We start from the raw sequence: 21675 nt of genomic DNA on the forward strand, positions 1-21675 counted from the left end.
CAGAAGTCAAGGACAAAGAAAGATACATATGAGTTTGGGACTAGTGGCTGGAGAGTCAGGACAGACGAGGATAGTGTAAACGTGCCATCCAATCCGATACTCGGGAGATCTGGGATGTATGAGAATCGATATCAAGTCCACCAATCCATGACTAAGGAGAGTGGGGGCGGATAAAGGTCCTGCAAACAAATTGGTATGACTCCAGAGAGCCAGGACCGATGAAGTATCAACGATTGGGCTGCCATCCAATTTATTTGAACCTTGAGGGGGTCATGGACAATAATGAGTGGAGATGGCTGCCATCCATTGGTTTAACCCCAGAGAGTCAGCAACCATGAGTCTATAAGGGAGCAGCATAATAATAACTCCTCTACAGAAGTACGATGGCCCATTAGCCAGGCCCAAAAGTAGCATGGAACCATGAAGCAGATCCGCTTCAGCAAAAAGAGCAGCTTAGCCAAGCAGGAGCAAGACCATGTCCATTAAAACGTTTCCTCAGGATAGAGGTGAAAGTGCCCAGCCAAGAGGGGCATCATTTTAAAGTTTCTCCTCAGGAGTCAAAGGGACTTTAACCAAGCGCACCAGCAGAAAGCAATTATTGGAAGAAGTTAGAGTACAGTCGCCCCTCTTTTTGTGGGGGTCTGTTCCACCCTCCCCTCGCCACCCTTCCCAAAATGGAAATGTACGCCCATTGGCTTGAATGTGGGCACACTCTGAAGGGTGGCTGCAAGTGGGATCATGGGCCGCATGGCCCATATTTCCCCCTCCGTTCCCACTCATGTAATATGTAAGGGAACATGGATTTCAAGACCGTGGAAACAGCAGGGGGTGACTTATATGACTTGTTGTTTTCCGAGGCAAGACTTTGATGTAAACAAGCAACGCCTCATTTCCTGGGAGAGGGGATTGTATGCGGTAGAGAGTTGGAGCAGTAGTGAAAGAGTTTTTGTTAAGATAGAAAGAGGGCCTGCTAGGGGTGACACGTGGGGCTTGGGAAGAGAATCCTTAAAGATGGTATGGTTGTGGACACAAACCAGATTTGACACTAATCGTCTGGGAGTGAGGCTCTCTTTCGGAATTCAAAATAAACTGCAATTTCACTGCAAGTTTTCCTGGCTTTCAAATCTTGGTTCTTTGGTCTTGGACACTCCACACTCACTCACTCCCACAATCATTCACACACAACATACACTCACACAGGGGCAAGATCCTCCTAGGATCGTTCACCAGAGACATCCACCTCACCTTCCACACCCACGACATGCTCCAGTTTCAATCCAGAGATATCTAACTGGCTTCCATCAGCTGGCTTCTGATAGAGGACTTCACACCGGCTCATAGTCTGGCAAAGCTCCTCAGTTTCCTCTTATGACATCCACAGCTTCCCAATACGAGACTCTACCAGTTTCTGTCCCCCAACATCCCCCGGTTTCCACCACGGTCCATCAACTGACAACAGCAGCTTCAGGGTCTGGATCTCCTGGCTCGGGTGCAAACGCCTCCCTCTACACGTCACAAAAAACAGTGACTTGCCTCTCCTTGGTCCGAGGTGGAGAGTTCACTTTCGGGGAGTGCTTATCCAGCGGCCACATTGACTCTCGCCTGGCATCCACATGGTTGTCGAGAGGCAATTTGAGTCTGTGCTGGGATGGGTCAGTGGAGTCCAGGAGCATCATGGGTGCCATGTGGCATGGCCCAAAGAGATGTTGAATGCATGCATGAGCTATTTGATGTCAACAGTCCCCCAACATCAAGTCTGCTTCTTCTTCCCAGTTGGCCTTGCATATGGCCCAGATATACATCTAAACTCTATCCAAAATACTATGGCACCAAAAAGTAGCACAACACATCTTAGCTAATTTAGGATTAAGGCTCCCTCATTTGGAGCATTTCTGGCCATCACATGTAGGCTTTTGACCAGGTAGGTCATGGGACTTGAGGTTTTGACTCCAGCTCCAACCAAACAAAATCTTTGGAAGCCAAGGATGTCAAATATAATCATCTCATATGCAATATAGTTAGAAAACTGAACTTTAGACAGGAATAACAGAGTCCATGAAAAGTGTGCTTGCATAAAGATGTAAAATTAATATTACCAAGAGGTAAGAGAATCAGTGTGTTGCCAAAACATTGAATGGAATGATCAGCCAAAGAAAACCGTGACCATTAAGCATCAAACGTCTACAAAACCCAAATAAGAATATGGGCCCAGGGCGTAAAAGATCAGGACAACATGAATGTATCTATACAGGACTTCTATCCATTTATTTATTTAGAATATTTATATCCCGCCTTGATCTGAAGATCCCAGGGGTTGGCTTGCAATAAAATAAAACAAGACATAATACAAATGTTTTAAAAAATATACCGTAGTTTAGGGGACTAAGTGCGTAGGGACATACAATGGATCTCTGGTATTAAGAGATTTGTATGTGCAGTCACTGTGATCCTGTTCTAGTTTAACAGCATTGCTTACAAAAAAACTTTATCCTGAGAGTGATGAAAATGCTGCCTTCTCTACCAAGGGGTCTGGGCTTCCCAAAACTACACATCCCAGGATATGTAGATGGATCCATGGTAATTAAGTGGAGTCAAACTTGTTGATGAACACCCACTTCCCAGCCGATTTCAAACTCTTCGAGCAGGATACAGAATTTAGGCCCATTACCCGGGCCTATAGTACATGTTCTGCAGTACTAGGGTTAGAACGGGCGCACGTACTGACGCACCCAACCCTAATACGACAGAAGCGCGACAAAATGTGGCGCCCATCCAATGATCCCGAGTGACCATTGCCCTCACGGACCATAACGCCACCGCAAAAGAAGCGCCATTTGCGCTTCTTTTTTGCGGCGTGGGGAACCCGCAGTTTGGTTAAACTGCTGTGGACTCAACAAATGATGGCGGCGGCAGACTGCTGTTTGGGGGTCTGTAAGCGCCATAGAGTCGGAAAAAAGATCACAAGGGCCATCCAGTCTAACCCATTCTGCATGCAGGAACCACACTCAAAGCACCCCCAAAGTAGTCATCGCTTGCTTAAAGACCTCCAAAGAAGGAGACTCCCACGCTCTCTGAGGGAGTTTGTTCCCTGTCAAAGAGCTCTTACTGTCAGGAAGCTCTCCTCCTAATGTTGAGCTGGAATTCTCTTTTCCTGTAGCTTGCACCATTGCTCGGGTCTAGTCTCTGGGCAGCAGCAGAAAACCAAGGCTTGCTCCCTCTCAACAGACATCCCTTCCATATTTAAGCAGGGGCTATCATCTCTACCTTTTCTCCAGGCTAAACATCCCGCTCCCTAAGTTGTTCTTCTCATAGCAGGAACAAGGTTCCAGACCTTCACCATTTTTAGTCACCTCCTTTGGCACCATTGGCTCCAGTTTCTCCAATGTCCTTTTTGAATTCTGGTGCCCAGAGGGACACGATATTCCAGGTGGGGCCTGACCAAAGCAGTAGAGGCAGCAACTATAACTTCCCTGCTCTAGAACACTATACTTGTTATTGATTGCACCATAGAATCGCATTGGCCTTTTTAGTATATATTATAGTATAGCATTTTATAGTATGATTTTTTTTTGTATTGTATTTATTATAGTATCATATCTTACCTGCTGGCGTTATGTGTTTTCTTTTTACTTGTGATTATTATTATATTATTATTATTATTTTATTCTATTATTACTAGTTTATGTTTACTTGTATCCTGCCTTCCTCCAGTACAGGGACTGAGAGGAGAAGTGGAGAAATAAATAAATAAAATATAATACAATAATAATAATCAATAGAGATGGGAGGGATTATACCAGGAGGGCTGGTGTGTGATTTATGTGTTTCTGTCAAGTCAGTCTTAATCCGAGAGTGGCGAGACACTGTCGCGGCAGGGACACGCAGAGACAGGAATGGGGGATGCCAAGCTTCCTCCCAGCCATGTCTTGGCTGGGCCCTTTTATTGTCGTTTGCTTACCTTCCGCCCATTGTTTTTCCTTACAATCATTGGTTAAGCCTTGCTTCCTAGGTCTCTGACTGGCATGACAGGGGCGTTGATCAGTGCATGCTTGGTGCGTGCTCTTGAAGGCAAGGAAGCAGGATATGGAGACCAGCTCAAGCCAGCCGAATCAACATGGGCTCATCATCATTATGGATAAGCATTGTTATCTTGAGAGAGGGTCACAGTCCCGTGGTGTGTGCCAGCAGAACTGCCACATCTAGTCTTGATGAGCATTTGTCTCCTGGGAGGGGGTCGCAACCCGGGGCTTGCGCGGGAATGCTACAGGACTACAGTCAAGAAATTGGAGGCTAAGGTCCAAAAGAGACTGCAGAAACAATCTAGTTTGGACCCACGTTTTAACTGCCCTGCCTCAGTGCTAGGGAATCTTGGGAATTGTAGTTTACTGTGGCACTAGAGCTCTCTGACAGATAGGCCAGATGTTTCTTAGAAATTTCCTCGCATTTAGCCAATGGCAGTTAAAGGCATCTAAAAACTGTATTATTTCTGCCAATGGGCTTTGGACCTCAGTTTGCATTACACTCTGATAATATATAATAATATAATAATAATACACTATAGATGGTGGGACTGCAGGTCAATTCCATCAGATGGAGGCACTAAAGGTGCATCTACACTTTAGAATAATAATACTAGTGATAATAATAATAATGAATGTCTTTATTATAGAAAGAGGAAGGAGGAGGCTGGGATTTATTATGTTTTTCTGTGGAAAGGTCATTTATTAGTCAAAGGTGGAGCCATGCAGTGCATTTGCACTGTAGAAATAATTATAATAATGATTATTATCATCATCCTCATAATTATGTCTTTTATCTAATTAATTTAGTTATTATTTATTTCTACAGTGCAGATTCCCCCCTTAGTCTCCCTCTGATGCCTTGACTGCAGTCTCCACACTGATTAATGGATGAGATTCCCACAGAAAACTATTCACCAGCCTCCTCCTGGCACTAGTTCCCCTCCCCTCCCGCTTTCTTCTTCCTCAGGCGACCTTTTCGCCTTTCTCTCCCCAAAAAGGGCGGGAAAGTTCCAAAGGTAACTGCCATGGCTCAATGCTATGGAATCCTGGGATCTGTAGTTCGTTTCACACACTGGAGCGCTTTAGCTCTTTGCCTGTCTCTTTGCTATGGAATTCTGGGAGTTGGAGTTTGTTGGGGGCGCAGAGCTCTGGGCCCTCAACAAACTCCAACTCCCAGAATTCCATAGCAAAGAGACAGGCAAAGAGCTGAAGCGGTGCCAATGTGGGTTATTTCTCCAGTATGGGTGCAGTCCGAGGCTGGGAAGGCGGGCAAAGCAAGGCAAGGCAAGGCAAGGGGCGGCGCTCTCTCTGCGCTTAGGCCTGAAAAGAACGACGACGCCAGGGCTGCGAAGAGAGGCTAGGCCCAAGATGGTGGAAGCGTGGTTCATGGCGGAGGAGGAGGAAGAGGGCCCTGAGGCGGGGGACCAGAGGCAGCCACACCGCCAGGAGCCCAACCAGCCCGCCAGCCTGGAGCTCCTCCGCAGCCTCGGCGTCTTCTATTGGAAAGTAGGCGGAGGAGGAGGAGGGAGAGAGGGAGGCCTGGATGGAGAAATAGCCACCCATTTTGAGACTGCTTTAACTGCCCTGGCTCAGTGCTAGTGCTGCTGGGGGATCCTGGGAACTGTAGTTTGTCGTGGCAACAGAGCTCTCTCTGACTAGAGAAGGCTCAATGTCTCACAAAGCGACCCAACATTGAGCCAGGGCAAGTTAAAGCAATCTCAAAGTGGATTATTATTGTTATTATTATTATTATTTCTTGCAGTGTGTTTTGGATGCAGTTTGACACCACCTATGGAGTCCTGGGATTTGTAGTTTTACAAGGTCTTTAGCCTTCTCTGCCAAAGAGTGCTGGAGCCTCACCAAACTACAAACCCCACGATTCTGTAGGATGGAGCCATGACAGCTAAAGTGGTGTCAAACTGCACTGTTTTTACCATGTAGATGCAAAGTTAAATGCATTTATAGCCCACCGACAAGACCACCTTGGTCCCACACTGATCAATTATCATCTCTAATAATAATAATAATAATAATAATAATAATAATAATAATAATAATTATTATTATTATTATTAATTTTAATAATAATGTTAGTGATAGTGTTGGGACATTAGCCCTATGTAGTATCCAAAATGACAGAGCCTTGTGACAGGTAAACACAAACAGATCTTAGATACGCTGAAGTAAAGGCTGCTTTGTCTAATATAGGATATGTTGCCCCTAGTTATGTAAGGCTAGAGCTTGGAAGTAGTTATAAGAAATAGTTACCTGTAATTAATTTCTTTTCCTGGGGGTTTCACAACATCAGGGACGTAATGCTTCAAGTGTTGGACTATGACTCTGGAGAACAGGGTTTGAATTCCTGCTTGGCCATGGAAACCCACTGGGCGACCTTTGGCAAGTCACACTCTCTCAGCCTCAGAGGCTGGCAATGCCAAACCTCCTCTGAAGAAACGTGCCAAGAAACCCCATGATAGGTTTGTCTTAGGGTTGCCGTAAGTGGGAAACAATTTGAAGGCACACAACACACATGCATCGCAACATCACATCACTTTTGTAATTAGTGAGCTGTAGCTTCATACTATTTCCAGCATAATTGTTTTAGTTACTTTTATAGCTGTGAGGTGTTCAGACTCACGAAATATTGGAGGAAAAATATCACACATCTCAAACACTGATGCTGCCACACTATTGTGAGTATTGCAGCAACTATGAAATTGGATGGAAATGTGTGTGCTTTGAAACACAGGCCTGGGATTTATACCATGTCATTTAATTTTTTTTTGTTTGTTTTAAAAATGGTCCTAGTTCTAGAGAAATGAATGGAATAACTTTTACAAAATTACAACTGTGACAGCAGTTCTATACTTTTAAAGGTTACTTTCCAAGCTCTGGAAAGAGTTGTAAATACCAAAAAGCTATGACTGCATAGAAATCTATATGCTGACCATTGATTCCAGGATTCCATCGAATGCCAGAATTCCTTCTCTTTGGACTCATGCGTGTTTTGTTCAGTGTGCTAGAGTTACACTGACTGCCTTTGTTTCTATTTCTGCTTAGCTTTAGCAGAGTGACCAGCTATCATGTGCTTGGTAAAACCTTTTACATCTTTATAGTACAGTGGTCCCTCCACATTCGCTGGGGTTAGGGGTGAATGTGGAAAAACCGCAAATAAAAACCCACTGTTCTTTTTACCTGAGAGGACACCTCTCTAGGAACCTCCAGGTCCTCCAGTGCAACTCTGTGGTCAACATCTGCCACAGGTTGATCATAAAATTATGCTGGAGGACCTGCAAATGCCCAGGAAAGTGTTTTCACCAGGAACTTGTAGGTTCTCCAGCACAACACTATGGTCAGCTTCTGGCAGAGTTGCGCTGGAGGGCTTAGAAATTCCTAGAGAGGACATGTTAATCAAAACCACAAATAACCAAGTCTGCAAAAGTTAAATCTGCAAAAGTGGAGGGCCAACTGTATATATTTTGGTATGGATATGTATCGAGTGTAAAGTGACTGTGTTTCTTTTTGAAGTTAAGCAGTTGAACCTCAGCTCAGCCCTTCCTTTCATGTCTTTGGAGGCAGAAGTAAACTTGTCATTGCTGTTGTTGTGTCCTTCAAGTAATTTCTGCCTTATGGCCTAAGGCTATATTGGGGTTTTCTTGGCAAGATTTGTTCAGAGAAGGTTTGCCAGTGCCTTCCTCAGAGACTGAGAGACTGTGACTTCCCCAAGGTCACCCAGTGTGTTTCATGGCTGTGCAAACAGTCGAACTCTGCTCTCTAGAGTCATAAGTGCTTAAAGCATTATGGCATGCTGACTCTCCTACAAGCAAACTTCTCAATGGAGGTACAAAAAGATACATTTTGTCTTCCTGTGCTATAAAATAATTGTACTATAATTCCATTATCATTCACTATAATTTTCACTATAAAATGATTTATTGAGGGGTATGTAGATATATCTTGTAGCAACTTTGAGACTAACTAAAGAAAGCTTTTGTAGACTTAAGTCTACTTCTTCAAATGCATTTGGAAGTAGACTTAGGTCTATGAAAGCTCATGCTGCCAACTTCTTTCTTTCAGTTAGTCTCAAAGGGGTTACAAGATCTCTACATAATGATTCTGCAAACTAACACGGCTATATCTTTGAATTTTATCAAGTGGTGTGTGTGGAGGCAGACCAGCTAGGTCTTCTTGGAGGACATGTTATTTGTTTTGGGGAGTCTTTCTTGGAGGAGAATGGTTGCCTTTTAAGTATATTGGTGTGCTGCTGCCAAGGAACATTTGGCATCTCAGTGCTATTTACAGTTAGAACATGGGTGCAAAATGAGCTGGGCACAGCTTCCTTTGAGGTAGAACCGTTGCAAGTATAGAGCAAATATAATCAACCTAGAACTGGACAGCTGAGTACATCTATAAAATAATAAAAGAAGAGCTCTTAATTTTTACCAGTATTTAAATTTAATCCTGCTCCTTCCTGCTGCTTTCCTTAGCAAAACTGACTTTCTCCCGTCTTGGGAAACTGTCCTGCCAAAGATGGCACATTTGGGGGGGGGGGAGGAGATCTTGGAAAGAAAACTGTCTAAAAGAGTGCAGGGCTCTTTTTGTACAGTTCTTTTCTCTGGAAAAAAACCTCTGTTTACTCTGAAAATCCTCTTTGATCATAACCCTCATCTGAAGGATCAAAGTGATCTTGTAAATATGGGCTATTGTTGCCAGTTCCTCTCAAGTGAGCAATTTTGACTAGAAATGTGAAATCCTACAAATGAAAACCCTAGAAAAATACTTTCTTTCTTAAAAGATCCAGCCTTTCTCCAGGGGTAACCCCCCCCCCCAAAAAAACTGAGAACTTCAGGAACAGTAGAAAAAACCCAACTCTGAAGTATTTGGGCTGTTGTACTATTGGTATTTTATGCATACATGTGTTAAACATTTTTGTCCAATGCAGAACATCCATGTTCAGTCCAAGGGTTGTGGAAGTGTGTTTGTTCATCTTGTTCTCTTATGCATAGATGCATATTGTGCAGAAATATGCATTGTGCATGGGCACACATATGTATTTGGTTGTGCTTTGGTTTAATTGTACAGTATTGTAATTCAGCACAAGGGGAGCATAGCACAAGTGCTGCCCCTCACTCCTGGAACCTTCTTCCCCCACAAGCAAGAGCCATCACTTCTTTAACCAGCTTCAAAACGGAGTTGAAAACCATCCTGTTCAGAGAAGCCTTCCCAGGCATTGCATATTTGATGTTCTTTTGGTGCCAGTTTATCAAACCATTTCCGTATTGCTATGTACTGTATATGCATTATCCTACTTGAGAGTATGTATTTTCCTGGTGAAAATTAACCTCCATTTTGAAGCAAGCCCTCCCTCCAGTCCATCTGCCTGTCCAGGCCTCGAGGTAGAGAGGAACTGCTAGACCTCTTACCCTTTCCCTCCACCACTCCCTTCGCCTTCTGTGTCCTGTCTTATTAGATGTAGGGCAGGGAACCATCTAACTAAAAAGATTGCATGTACAGCGCTGTGTAAATTTACAGCGCTTCATAAATAAAGGTTAATAATAATAATAATAACACAATTATAACGCCAGAATAGGATTTCAACCTTTCACTTACTGAAAGAGTACAGTCAGCCCTCCATATCCATGGATTCTTTAACCACAGCTTGAAAATCTGCCAAAAATATATAAATTCCAATACACACACACACGCACACACCCCAGCGAATACCAAGAGCCCACTGTAATTTGGTTTCTGAGACAAAATTTTTACTCATAATGTGAGGGTACTAACCTGCAACCATCCTGGTACTTACCTATGGGCAGAGAGTCCTGAACCCTCTGCGGGCCCTGACCATGTAAGGAATTTATTACTATAAAAGGCAAGAAACTGGTGGCAGATTGTGATAGGCAGGCAGGAGCGTGTTGGTTAAATGCCAGTACTTGAAGCCACAAGGTTGTGAGTTTGATCCCAGGGGCTCCAAGGCTGACTCAGCCTCCCATCCTTTCTTAGGTTGGTAAAATGGGGACCCAGCTTGTTGGGGGCAATTGGTTTACAGATTGTAAACCGCTTAGAGAGTACTTAGTTCGCTGATAAGTGGTATAGAAAAGTACTTGCTATTGCTATATTGCTATTGCTATTAGGATTACCTTTTCCCTGCTCTAACTTTGTGCCAGTGTAGTAGCTGTGTGCTTGGGCTAAAGGAGGTTGTAATATGGCATAATGCAACTCCTCTCTCAGCTTCTGCATTCCCTTCTCCCTTTTTGTCTCTTCTGATAGCAAATGGTAGCCAACATAGCAGTTCTGCTGGCATATAGTCTACACCAGATATGTACTCGCAGAAGGGGCTTGTACCTAATCCTAACCCCTGTGCATCCTTGAGTTAGGATTGCAAAATGTCATACACAGAATGTTGTAAATAAATGCCAAATACAATCATATACATGAAGTCATGAATGAAGCATTTTATATTGCTAAAACTGTAAAATAAGTTTAGGTTTGCTATGAAAGTAAATATTGCTTATATTGCAATTTTTCTGAAATACCCTTCTCCCTCCCTGAAAAAGCGTCCTGTTCAATATTCCCAACATTGCAAATATTGTAATGCACATTTACAGTTGTGGTACTATTGCAATGGCTGTAAATGCCCCCCAGGCCTTTAGATACCAGGCATCCACACCAGTTTAAGAAGTTTGGAGGCACTGGAGAACAGGGTGCTGTATGATGACGCGTCCAGTCCCCTCTTGCCAGCGAGGCATGGCACGAAAAGGAGTTGTGACAGGACCTTTGTAGGAATCCCACCTTTCTCTTGACAGGAAAACCAAGGCAATTTTCAACAAGATTAAAACAAGTGAAAACTAAAAACAGGATTATGCACAAAAAAAAATTAAAAACCAATTAGATTAGATATCCCATAGAAACACCCAGTATAAAAAACAATATAAAATCATTTAAAAGATATAGCAAAAAAGATAAAAATGTAGAACACACACAACACCATTTCACTCATCCAACATTTTCTTCTGCCTTCTCTTTAAGTTCTGAAATTTCATTTGGACTAAAAATACCACTTGCTTCATTCTGAAAGACACTCTTGATCTTCAGGGGTGAAAGTATTTGAGAGTTCTGTGTGAAATGCTTTGAAAATGAACAAGTGGTACAGAAGTGTGAAGAATTATTATTTGGAGTACTGGCTCTTTGAGCAAGGCCTGAAAAGGCTTGGACCTAGATTGTAACTGCTAAATCATGCTCAGGAGGGACATAATGTTGTAGACTTCTTTTGCCACCTTATAGTGGGAATACAATCAAGTGGCTCTATAGAATCATTACACGTTTTATACACAAGACTTGTTTTGGAAATGACTGTTTCATTTTGAATAGTTAATCAGAAAAAAAAAACATCTTTCCTTTCTTTTGTAGTTGGATGCTGACAACTATGAGAATGATCCACAGCTGGCAAAGATTCGGAAGGAGAAGAACTACAATTGGATGGATATAATAACGATACATAAAGATAAGATGCCAAATTATGAAGAGAAGGTAACAACTCTTGTCTTTGTTTGATACTTGGAATGGTTGTAAATGCTAGAATTCACCACTAGAGTGTGTTCCAGTTTTAAAAGTTTCAAGCTGTTTGAGCAAAAGATTTCTCCCCCTCTAAGAATTAAATTCAATTAAATCTTCAGAGGGGCATTTTTGATTTTCTTTTATTACAGAAAGGGGCATGATTTTCTTGTGGTTTTCCTTTGCTTGCTGCCTTTTATTTTTCTTAGAGGGCTCCTCTATCTTTTAACAGCTGCCAAATTTGCAAGTGCATCCTGGCATGCAAACTGTCACATCTGGCATGGGGTAAATTGCATCTGTTTAGTTTTTGCCTTTTGTATTGAAGTTGAATACGTAATACTACCAAGAAAAGCCCGGGCTTTACTTCTTATCACCAGATTCAGGTGAGGTGCTAGGGGTGCTAGATGGGGACTAAAGTCGGTAATAGGGTAGATGAGGTCCAATAAGCTGAAACACAGTCTGAACAAGACACTTTATTAAATGGTACCTGAATACACCTTTTATCTATAATTTTCAGGGCCTTATCTGGGTTATTGCCCGTATTTATTGTTGTTTTGGTGTACTGTTTGTTGTCATGTTTTGTTGTAGAATTTATTAATAAATTTTAATTTAAAAATTAAATGGTTTGTAGGAGTTGGGGTTTAGTACTTCTGGGCAAAACTGCCTTTCTCCAAAAACAGGTTCACAGACTGAGCCTGCTGCTAGATCTATCCCTATCTTAGTGGCCGAATTAGCTACAGCAAGTGCACTAGGTACAACTCCCATGACTCCAGATGGAGCTAGACTGGCTATGGTTACCCATGCTTTCGTAACATCCTGCTTAAGAGTATGGTAATGCATGGTGTGTGGGCTTTCTCCTGAAGACGACCTAAAAATGTTAGTGCAAAATGCAACAGCCTAGATTGCAATTGAACCTTGGCTGTCTGGATAACACTGCATCAGTTGTGAATTGCACCAACTGTATCTGGAGGTGCCTTTAAGTCACTTGCTGACTTCATAGGATTTTCTTAGGCAAGGAATTGTCAGAGGTAGTTTTTCCAGTTCTTTCCTCTGCAATATAGCCTACAGTTGATGGTCTCCTATCCAAGTACTAACCAGGGTTGACCCTGCCTAACTTCTGAGACAGGATCTAGTGCTTTTAGGGAATTTAGGCATACTAGTATTGATGTCCAAGCCAAGCAAGATTTTAGTTCTATCCTGTTTGCTCCTAAAAGAGCTTTAAAGTCACCCTCCACCCATTAAGAGCAGCCAAGTCTTGTTGAATTTCAGATAACTGGCCTTTGCCCAGCTCATTATTGATTTAGACTGGATGCCTGAATGACCGGGTTTCCCAGGGTGCCGTGAGGGAAACAAGGGCAGAGATTGCTCAACTTTGAAGCCTGATTTTTGTCAGGGTACAAGGTATAACCAGAATTTCTTATGTGGATTGGAACACCTGATGGAAATAGCTGCACACTAAAGTAGATCTGAGGTGGCAGATCATTCAAAGGATAGATGTCCCCAGAAAGAAAGAACAACACCTAAGAACAGTGTTCTTATGGTGAAGGAGAGGCAAAAGTAAATAATGATCTTCTTCCTTCTCTTCCTCATAAATTTCAATAATTTGGGGGGTTTTGTCCGAGGGACAGGTCTGGTCTAAGACATTTTTTTTAATCTGGGGGAAAACATCAAGTAAAGCCCCTCCACCTACCTTTACTTGGATAGTGCACAAGAGTGGTCAAACTATTTTGGCACCTTAGCCAGCAAATTCCCATACGTGACTGCCTGAGAGCAGCAAAACAATGTTAATACTTTAAATAGGTAACAGTTTGCTGTCCTTACATAATAGCATAAACCAGCTGTCTGAGGCAACTGCTTTACCCTGCCTAAAAGGAGAGCTATCTCTCTTCAGGGAGTTCCCATAAACACCTACGTAGCTCATCTAAAATGATCTCTTATGGATGTTGTTTTTGCCCTGTTTTGAATATTCTGATACTAATTATCGAAATGGCGATTCCTTGGGCATTCCAGGAGTTGTAGTCCAACAACATATTAGGGCCCAAAGTTAGAAACCAGTATGCTAAGCTGGGGAAAAAGCTGAATAACAAATGCTGCTTCCTCCTAATCCGATGAGTCAAAAGCAGCCATGCCTCAGGAAACTCAGAAATGTGCTCCTCTACCAGAAGCATTTAATAAGCCCCTTGAAACAGCCCACAGTTCCCCTATCAAAATTTTGTGGGTTGTCGCAGGAGGCCACAGAGAAGTCTGAGTTCCCTTTATTGCAGGGGTCGGAGTCATACAGATGTTGCAATTCCCAATACTTCTCACCACTGTGCTGGCTAAGGCTGCTTGGCATTGCAGTCCAACTATGTCCAGAGAGCTGCATGTTCCAACCCTCTATTTGTATGCTGATAGCAGCTTTAGCTGTCTCTACTGTAATTTATGCTGCTAGTGAAGATTTGTTTTTATCAGGAATAAGAATCATCGAATCATAGAGTTGAAAGAGACCACAAGGGCTATCCAGTCCAACCCCCTGCCACGCAGGAAATCTAAATCAAAGCATCCTCATTGACAGATGGCCATCCAGCCTCTGTTTAAAGACCTCCAAGGAAGGAGACTCCACTACATTCTGAGGAAGAGAGTTCCACTGGCGAACAGCCCTTACTGTCAGGAAGTTCCTCCTAATGTTGAAGTGGAATCTCTTTTCCTATAGCTTGCATCCATTGCTCCGGGTCCTATTCTCTGGAGCAGCAGAAAGCAAGCTTGCTCCCTCCTCAATATGACATAGAATCATAGAATCATAGAATCATCGAATCATCGAATCATAGAGTTGGAAGAGACCACAAGGGCCATCCAGTCCAACCCCCTGCCATGCAGGAAATCCAAATCAAAGCATCCCTGACAGATGGCCATCCAGCCTCTGTTTAAAGACCTCCAAGGAAGGAGACTCTATCACCCTCCGAGGGAGTGCATTCCACTGTCGAACAGCCCTTACTGTCAGGAAGTTCCTCCTAATGTTCAGGTGGAATCTCTTTTCCTGTAGCTTGCATCCATTGTTCCGGGTCCTGTTCTAATATTTAAACAGGGCTATCATATTACCTCTTAACCTTCTCTTCTCCAGACTAAACATCCCCAGCTCCCCAAGTCTTTCTTCATAGGGCATGGTTTCCAGACCCTTCACCATTTTAGTCGCCCTCCTTTGGACACGCTCTGGTTTCTCAATGTCCTTTTTGAATTGTGGTGCCCAGAACTGGGAATGTGTGGCCATCTTGTTGGACTGCAATTCCTTTAACCTCTTTGCCTTTGGCTAATCTAACTAGTGGTGATGGGAACAGTAGTCCAGCATCCCTGGGTTAAACAAAGAGCAGTCCATTAGGAGACATTTTAAAGCCTGTTCTAGGCCATTCTTCCCCCCTGAATGGTAGTTACAACAGAGGCAAAGTTCGTTGCTTCTGGGAGGTCTGAACATCATGTGTCAGACATAGATTGTTTGATTCCAGTGAGGATTACCCTTGCCCATCAAATTTTCTTGACTCTTGTTCTCCTCTGTGATTTGGACATGGCTCATATTTTTAATTTTTCACCCCTAGTGTTTTCTCAGCACAAAGTGAAACCCTTTTTATTTGGCCATGTCTAGTAGTGCTATCTTTTAGATTTATTTTAGTTGGATGTGGTATTTGTTTTATGGCTCCTGCTTTTAAATTTTAATTTTATCATTAGGTTGTTTTTGTGGAAAGTTGTTTTGAAACCCTTTGGACTATTAAATGCTCATTATAAATAAATGAATTGTAATAAATAGGTAATGGGGACTGAGACAGGTTAGAGTCTCTTTTGGGATTGAAAATAATAAATTGGATTGAATCCTGACAGAAGTTTAGGGAGTTCAAAGAATGAACCCATCCAGTCCCTTCTACTCTTTCCTTTGGCCCCCTCCCCCCACCCCCCCCCCCCCCGCACCCAAGACCTTGGGTGGCCTTGTAAAAAGAAGACCGTTTTCTCTTTCCCAACTTCTTCACAGGTATATTTGGTGGGAACATGGAAGAGGGCCTTCTGAATGGCAGACTTTTCCAGTGTCTGGGACTCCTTACCTAGGAAGACTAGAGACATATACTCTCCCTGTTACTCTTTTCTAGGCAGATGAATTCTTTGTTTTGGCAGGTGTTTGAGGACTGATAGCTTGTGGGCAAAGGTGCTTTAATAATGTGCTATTTTGATTCTGCTCAGCTATAAAACCCACTGGAGACCTTGGGGAAGTCGCATGCTCTCAGCCTCAGAAGAAGACAATGGCAAACTGCCTCTGAACAAATCTTGTCAAGAAAACCCCGTGATAGGGTCACCTTAGGGTCAGCATAAATTAGAAACAACCTGAAGGCACACAGCAGACACATTTTGTCTATATTTGTTGTTGTTTTCCCTTTTTGATAGACATTCTTGTAATTGCTTTTACTACTGTTGATAGCTTAATTTATATTTTAACTTGCACATGATGTGTACTGTTAATTTTTGTAAGACACTTTGAGTCCTGGGGCTGAGAAGAAGATAGGATATAAAGAAATAAAAAAAAGATGATGATGCCCCACAAACTGCTACCCTGCCAGAATGTTTATTAGCTTACCTAAGGCTGGCAGAGCAGTGACCAAAAAACATAACAAAAACAACCCCCCAAAATGCAAGTGTCATCTTAACTCGCTTTCTGAAATCTGAAGAGTCTGACAAGAACAGTCAGATTGCCAGGGTTTTATGGCTACTATTAACACTGGCTTCTCCCAGTCCAAGGAGATGGGGACTGAAACACTTGAGGGGTCCACTCCCCAGCAAGACATGACAGATGCCAAGGAAGTACCTCCTTCCTTTGAAGGTTGCAGAAGAGATAAGGGGAGACTTTGTATAGCCCAGGGTCTTAAATAGGAAACACTGTCATATTAAACACCTGATGTCCAGAGGCGGCTGCCTATTAATCTCCCAGCTGCTCCCTGGTGTCTTTGTTGCTTGCAGCCATTGTATCTTGGTGAATAGCAGTGCAGTCAGTGTTGGTGTGCTCTTGAGCTTAGACTGGCTATAACTGAGGCCTTTCTGTCTTACTCCTTATTGGCTGCATTTATCTGGGTTATTGACTGCTGAACCACCTGACAATCTTGCTCCTGTTCCTCCCTTCATCTTGCTAGATTACCTGTGACTGATTTGGACTGGATTAACTACTTACTACTCTTTATCTTACAACTACCAGACTTTCAGATCACTTAATAACTGTAGCACAGAACAACAGCCTACATTTATGTGCTGTTTGCAGAGGCAGGATACAGGTATGACTTAAATATAAGATTTACATTCCTTGTCCACACGTGGCCTGAATGAAAGGCTGAAATTGCTCCAATATTATCAATAGTAGTTCACTATGCTGGGGATGTAATCCCCATCTAGCAATAGGAGGATATGGTTAAAGAACTGTGGCTTGGTGGGCCTCATGATCTATTTTATTTGCGGATGCAATTTCAAGAGAGAGTGGTATTTTTAAAAAAAAAATATAGACCAGGTGCTTACAAATGTTTTCAAAACAGCAATTAAAAATATTTTCTTTTCTTTTGACAAGTAGAATAATAATTTTAATGTATTTTTCAACTATAACAACAATAAACTGCTTTTGTGGGCCTTGAAACTATAACTAGAACTTTTAAAAAAGTTACTTTCCAAGCTCTAGATCTGATTTGCAGGGTTGCAGTATAAATTGCTGAGAAAATGTATTTGAAATATTTAGGATGTTGTAAACACACTATATAAATGCTAAGTACTTTATTATCAACAGGGCCTTCAGGTTTTTTTGAGGTAACATTTTGCAATCTTTGCAGTGAACTGTGTGCTTACAGCTTGTAATAGAGTCACTAACTGAAAAGCTGCCTTCTCTCTCCCCTCTTCTTTTTTCTAGATAAAAATATTTTATGAAGAGCACTTACACCTGGATGATGAGATTCGCTACATCCTGGAAGGAAGTGGGTATTTTGATGTTCGTGATAAAGACGACAAATGGATCCGGATTGCCATGGAAAAGGGAGACATGATCACACTTCCCGCTGGCATCTATCACCGATTTACCCTGGATGAATCTGTACGAAATTACTATTTTTATACATAAGTATCCACATATTGTAGAGACAGGATTGTGTGTGGATGTAGAATTGAATATTAACAACCAAACTCCAATAGCTTTGTGGTATGAACCCCTAAATTATAAATGTGGAAAAGTGTTGAGGAAAGGGGAGGTGATTTGTAAAACATCTGAGTCTGTAACAGACAGATCGAGACACACACTATCTCCCTCTGTCCCTCCTATTTATCTATGTTATGTATGCACACATCCACATCCACACACACGCCACACAAATAGTAGCAATATCCCCCCCCCCCCCCTATGGCCCTAGTAGTCTTTGTTTTATAGTTCTCCTGATGGAAAGTCATTCTTTATCTGGTGGTAGCTGTGTATCTGGTTTGAAATCAAAGCATAATATCAACCCAGTTTCAAACATAAAACTCACCTGTCTTCCCAGCTGCTATTCCCAACTCTCTGGGATTAGAAATCAATTCCTGAAGGTTCAGAGAGGGATAGGATTAGAGCACATCTGCTTTCTCTGCTCTGTACTGCTACCTTTATAGATAAATGGAGCTCTTGTGTCTCCGGCCTTGTCATAAAATCCATCTTTAGTAAGGGATTGGCGTTGCCATAGCAACTACCCAGTGGAGCCTTGGGAGATCTGATCTGCTTGTCCTGTTGTTTGGCTTGTTGTGAAGGGTATAAAGCATGCCGTACAAAAAGTTGAGGACACTTATCACACTGTGGGTCTGTCACTCTGAGGCCTCTGACCAGCCACCTCCCTGAAGAAGGAACTTGAGAATCTGCCCCCTCCTCTTTCCTCCACATGCTCTTATGGAGTAAAAGGATTCCAAGCCCTTCAGTTGTGTTGAACTCACCATGCACCACTAAATATGTCCTTTAAAAAAAAAAGAGCATTTCTGTTTTGTTAAGATGGCTACAGATTTTTTTTATCCCTCAAAACCATAAGCCCCTGATGAGAGGGAACTCACAGTAGAAGCAGCAACATTATTTGCACACGTGTTTGCAAGAAGCAGCATGTTACTTTGGGCTTAAAAGCAGGATATGAACTTGTAGAGGGTTACTGTAAATATTTAGAGACAGGCTGAAGAGATTTCCCTATCCCCTTGCCCACAATCAATTGTGGATGTTAATTGATTTTGGCTGATGTAGGGTACTGAGTTATAATCTTGCTAGAATGCATTTTGTTGAACAGTGCTTCACTCTGTGTATGTGTATCTGTGTGTGCCCACTCATACACATGTGCATGCCTTTATGTTGAGAATGTGGGAGGAGAGAGTATGAGAGAGTGCTTTGGTACCTTAAAGGCTAACAAATTCTTATAGCATAAGATGTAATAGTTAAGAACCTATTTAAAGTGTAGGCAAATTGATACCATCCCACAATCCCTGGCTGGAGGTCATGCTTGGCTTTTTGGGGATTGTGAGAGCCAGCATGGTGTAGTTGTTTGAGTGATGGATGATGGGCAAGGTACATGCTCTCAGCCTCAGAGGAAGGCAATGGCAAACCTCTTCTGAACAAATCTTGCCAAAAAACCCCCGTGATAGGTTCACCTTAGGGTTGTCATGAGTTGGAAATGACTTGAAGGCATACAACCACAATGTTTATGGGGGTTTAAGTTCAAAGTATTTAGAGAGGACCACTTTGCCATTCCATCCATTTTCTTTCTTACACGGATAGAATAGACTTAAAAGGCACTCTGATGTGCAGACTGGGAAGCTGTGGTTTAAGGACAGACTATGTGTAATTCTGTTTGTGAGAAGCATTCTGACCAGTTTGCTGGTTTAGATGTCACAGAAAACTGTAGAATAGAGTGCGTGGGAAGGAAGTTATAGCTAATCAGTGAGAGGGTGAAGAAACAGGAGGAGAAAAAAGGAGAGTTCGAGTTTGTCACTCATACATAGTTTATTGAGTAGCTTGAGTGTCCAAAGCAGTCCTGTGTGTTAAAGTTAAAGGTAACTTTATTCTTCAGTGCTAGATTTCAGCTATACACCTTTCAATACTTTGTTGCTTGATCCACCACTTCTACTTCATATCAAATGTGAACATCATCTTCCTTCAGAATTATGTGAAAGCGATGAGGCTCTTCGTTGGAGAACCTGTGTGGACAGCTTACAACAGGCCGGCTGATCACTTTCCTGCTCGAGCACAGTACCAAAAGTTTTTGGCAGAAGCAGTGCAATGACTGGATGGGGAAGCCATGAGACCTGGAGTGTCTTACAACTTCTCAAAAATGCTGACGACTTCCTTAACAGTATCTGCTATTAATGAACTTTTTTGATTTGCTGCAGCAATAACATGGGAGAAATAGGGGTTTTCCAACTATTCTTACTGAATCGATTGTCAGACTGTTGATAATTATCATTAATTTGTTCTTAAGTGGGAGTGTGCAGGTCTTGAGGTTATATTTCAGCTCGAATGGTCATTTCAAGAATTTATCCCCACACTGCACTGACTATTCATTCAAACTCATATAGAGCAGTAAAAATATTGTTCCAATACAGTAAGAAAATTGCATGCAAAATTTTTAAAAAGTTCAAATACTTATGATCATATTTAATGCAGTGCTACTGAAAAGGGAGGGAAGTTCCTGTTATACAGGTGTCCTTGTGTGAGCCCTGCATTGTTACTATCAGTCTTTAGTGTTGGGTAAATCGGGTATAATAACAGTCATTTCTGTAGCCTGCAATATTGGCTCAGAATATCAACCCTTTCCTCTTTCCGAGTAATGGCTACTCAATTCCTCTGGTATCATATGTAGTAGGTGGGATATTTCTTGCCTTATCCAAAGCATTGATATGTTAATAACTGTTATAATTTTATTTTTGTAGAGGTAATAAAACAGTGCTACTTCCTCATGTCATTGTCATCTTTTAAAAATATGTTGCCTTCTGAGGAGATCATCTGTTTAGGAGTTCACATCTACAGCATGTTTTTGGGTGTTCCTATTTTGAAGGAACTCACTACCTGTCGTATTGGAGAGTGTGTCATTTAGATGATGCACACCCCCAAGCTGGCATGAAGCCGCCATGAAGCCACCCGCCAGACCAGATGGTGAGCAGCTTTGTGGCACTCCAGCAGTGCAGCGTTTATACTCTGCATGCTGCAGGAGTGTTGTAAAGCTGCGTCGGCAGCTGAAAAGCCATCTTTTTGGTGGCTCAAAAAGGAGCAGCATTTTGCAGCTTTTTGAGCCAGCAAAATGCCAGGTCAGGGTTGTGGCATGCGGTTGCTGCAGCCCTGATCTAGCTTTCTCTGGAGCAGCCTGAAGCTGCCCCTTCAGGGCATCTGTTTCGGCCCTAGTTCATTTTAGCCTGGAGCAGCTACAGAGAAAGCCTTCTCCTGAGTTCCCACCAAATATGCCTTTGAGAGTGGTGAGTTGGAGAGAAGTCCCTCCTGTTCTGTGATCTACCATTTGGGTGACTAGGAGCAGCAGGATCATTGAAACTCCTGTTATCTTATTTTAAAAACAACACAGAATATTCTGATCACATCAAGTATTTGTAATATTTAAGATAAGAGAGTCTAGGTGAGATTACAGTTCTTCCATAAAATTAGCATTTTATGTCAGGTTTTAATATTAATAAATGATAAAAGAATCGCTTGAACTTGAGCACTTTGTCTTGTAGATTCTTCTGGGTTAAAGGCGCAATACGCTTGCTCTGAAATAGTGTGGTGTATTGGTTTGAGTGTTAGACAACTAAGGGAGACCTGAGTTCTAATTCCCACACAGCCATGGAAACTCATGGAAACCTTAGGCAAATCAAACTCAGGCGGGTTATAGACCGCCGCTTTGAGGCGGTCTGCCGCCGCCGCTTGCTCCGTAAGGGAGCTGCCGCAGCCACACCGCGCAGCTCCCTTGCGGAGCAAAAAAGAAGCTCCAAAATGGAGCTTCTTTAAGCGGCGCCTCTATGACGTCGCGAGGTGCCAGGGGCGGACTCGCGATGTCATAGACACCGTGACACGTGTGGACGCACAGCATCCGATACGTAAACATGGCGGCCCCCATGTGGA

The 21675-nt window shown here is 42.5% G+C and overlaps 1 protein-coding gene across 2 annotated transcripts; it reads left to right on the top strand.

Annotated features, from left to right (window-relative positions):
- The first annotated feature begins 5019 nt into the window (after positions 1–5019).
- ADI1 (acireductone dioxygenase 1) lies at positions 5020–20522 on the top strand. 2 transcript variants are annotated; one of them, XM_042445429.1, is made up of 4 exons: positions 5020–5038; positions 11436–11555; positions 17482–17661; positions 19727–20522. In XM_042445429.1, exons 2-4 carry the CDS (start codon positions 11505–11507, stop codon positions 19847–19849), a joined length of 354 nt encoding a protein of 117 aa, XP_042301363.1. In that variant the 5' UTR covers positions 5020–5038; positions 11436–11504; the 3' UTR covers positions 19850–20522. The 2 variants fall into 2 exon arrangements, with proteins under 2 accessions (XP_042301363.1, XP_042301362.1); XM_042445428.1 differs by lacking the exon at positions 5020–5038 and adding an exon at positions 5316–5528.
- Positions 20523–21675: the final 1153 nt, after the last annotated feature.

This window comes from Sceloporus undulatus, chromosome 1 (genome assembly GCF_019175285.1).
Source record: "Sceloporus undulatus isolate JIND9_A2432 ecotype Alabama chromosome 1, SceUnd_v1.1, whole genome shotgun sequence".
NCBI lineage: Eukaryota > Metazoa > Chordata > Lepidosauria > Squamata > Phrynosomatidae > Sceloporus > Sceloporus undulatus.

Bases quoted from the DNA above. Each gene is read 5' to 3' on its own strand.
- ADI1 (XM_042445428.1), top strand. From the start codon at position 5,391: ATGGTGGAAGCGTGGTTCATGGCGGAGGAGGAGGAAGAGGGCCCTGAG. The intron at 5,529-11,435 runs GTAGGCGGAGGA...TTTCTTTTGTAG, and splicing joins TCGGCGTCTTCTATTGGAAA to TTGGATGCTGACAACTATGA. The intron at 11,556-17,481 runs GTAACAACTCTT...TCTTTTTTCTAG, and splicing joins TGCCAAATTATGAAGAGAAG to ATAAAAATATTTTATGAAGA.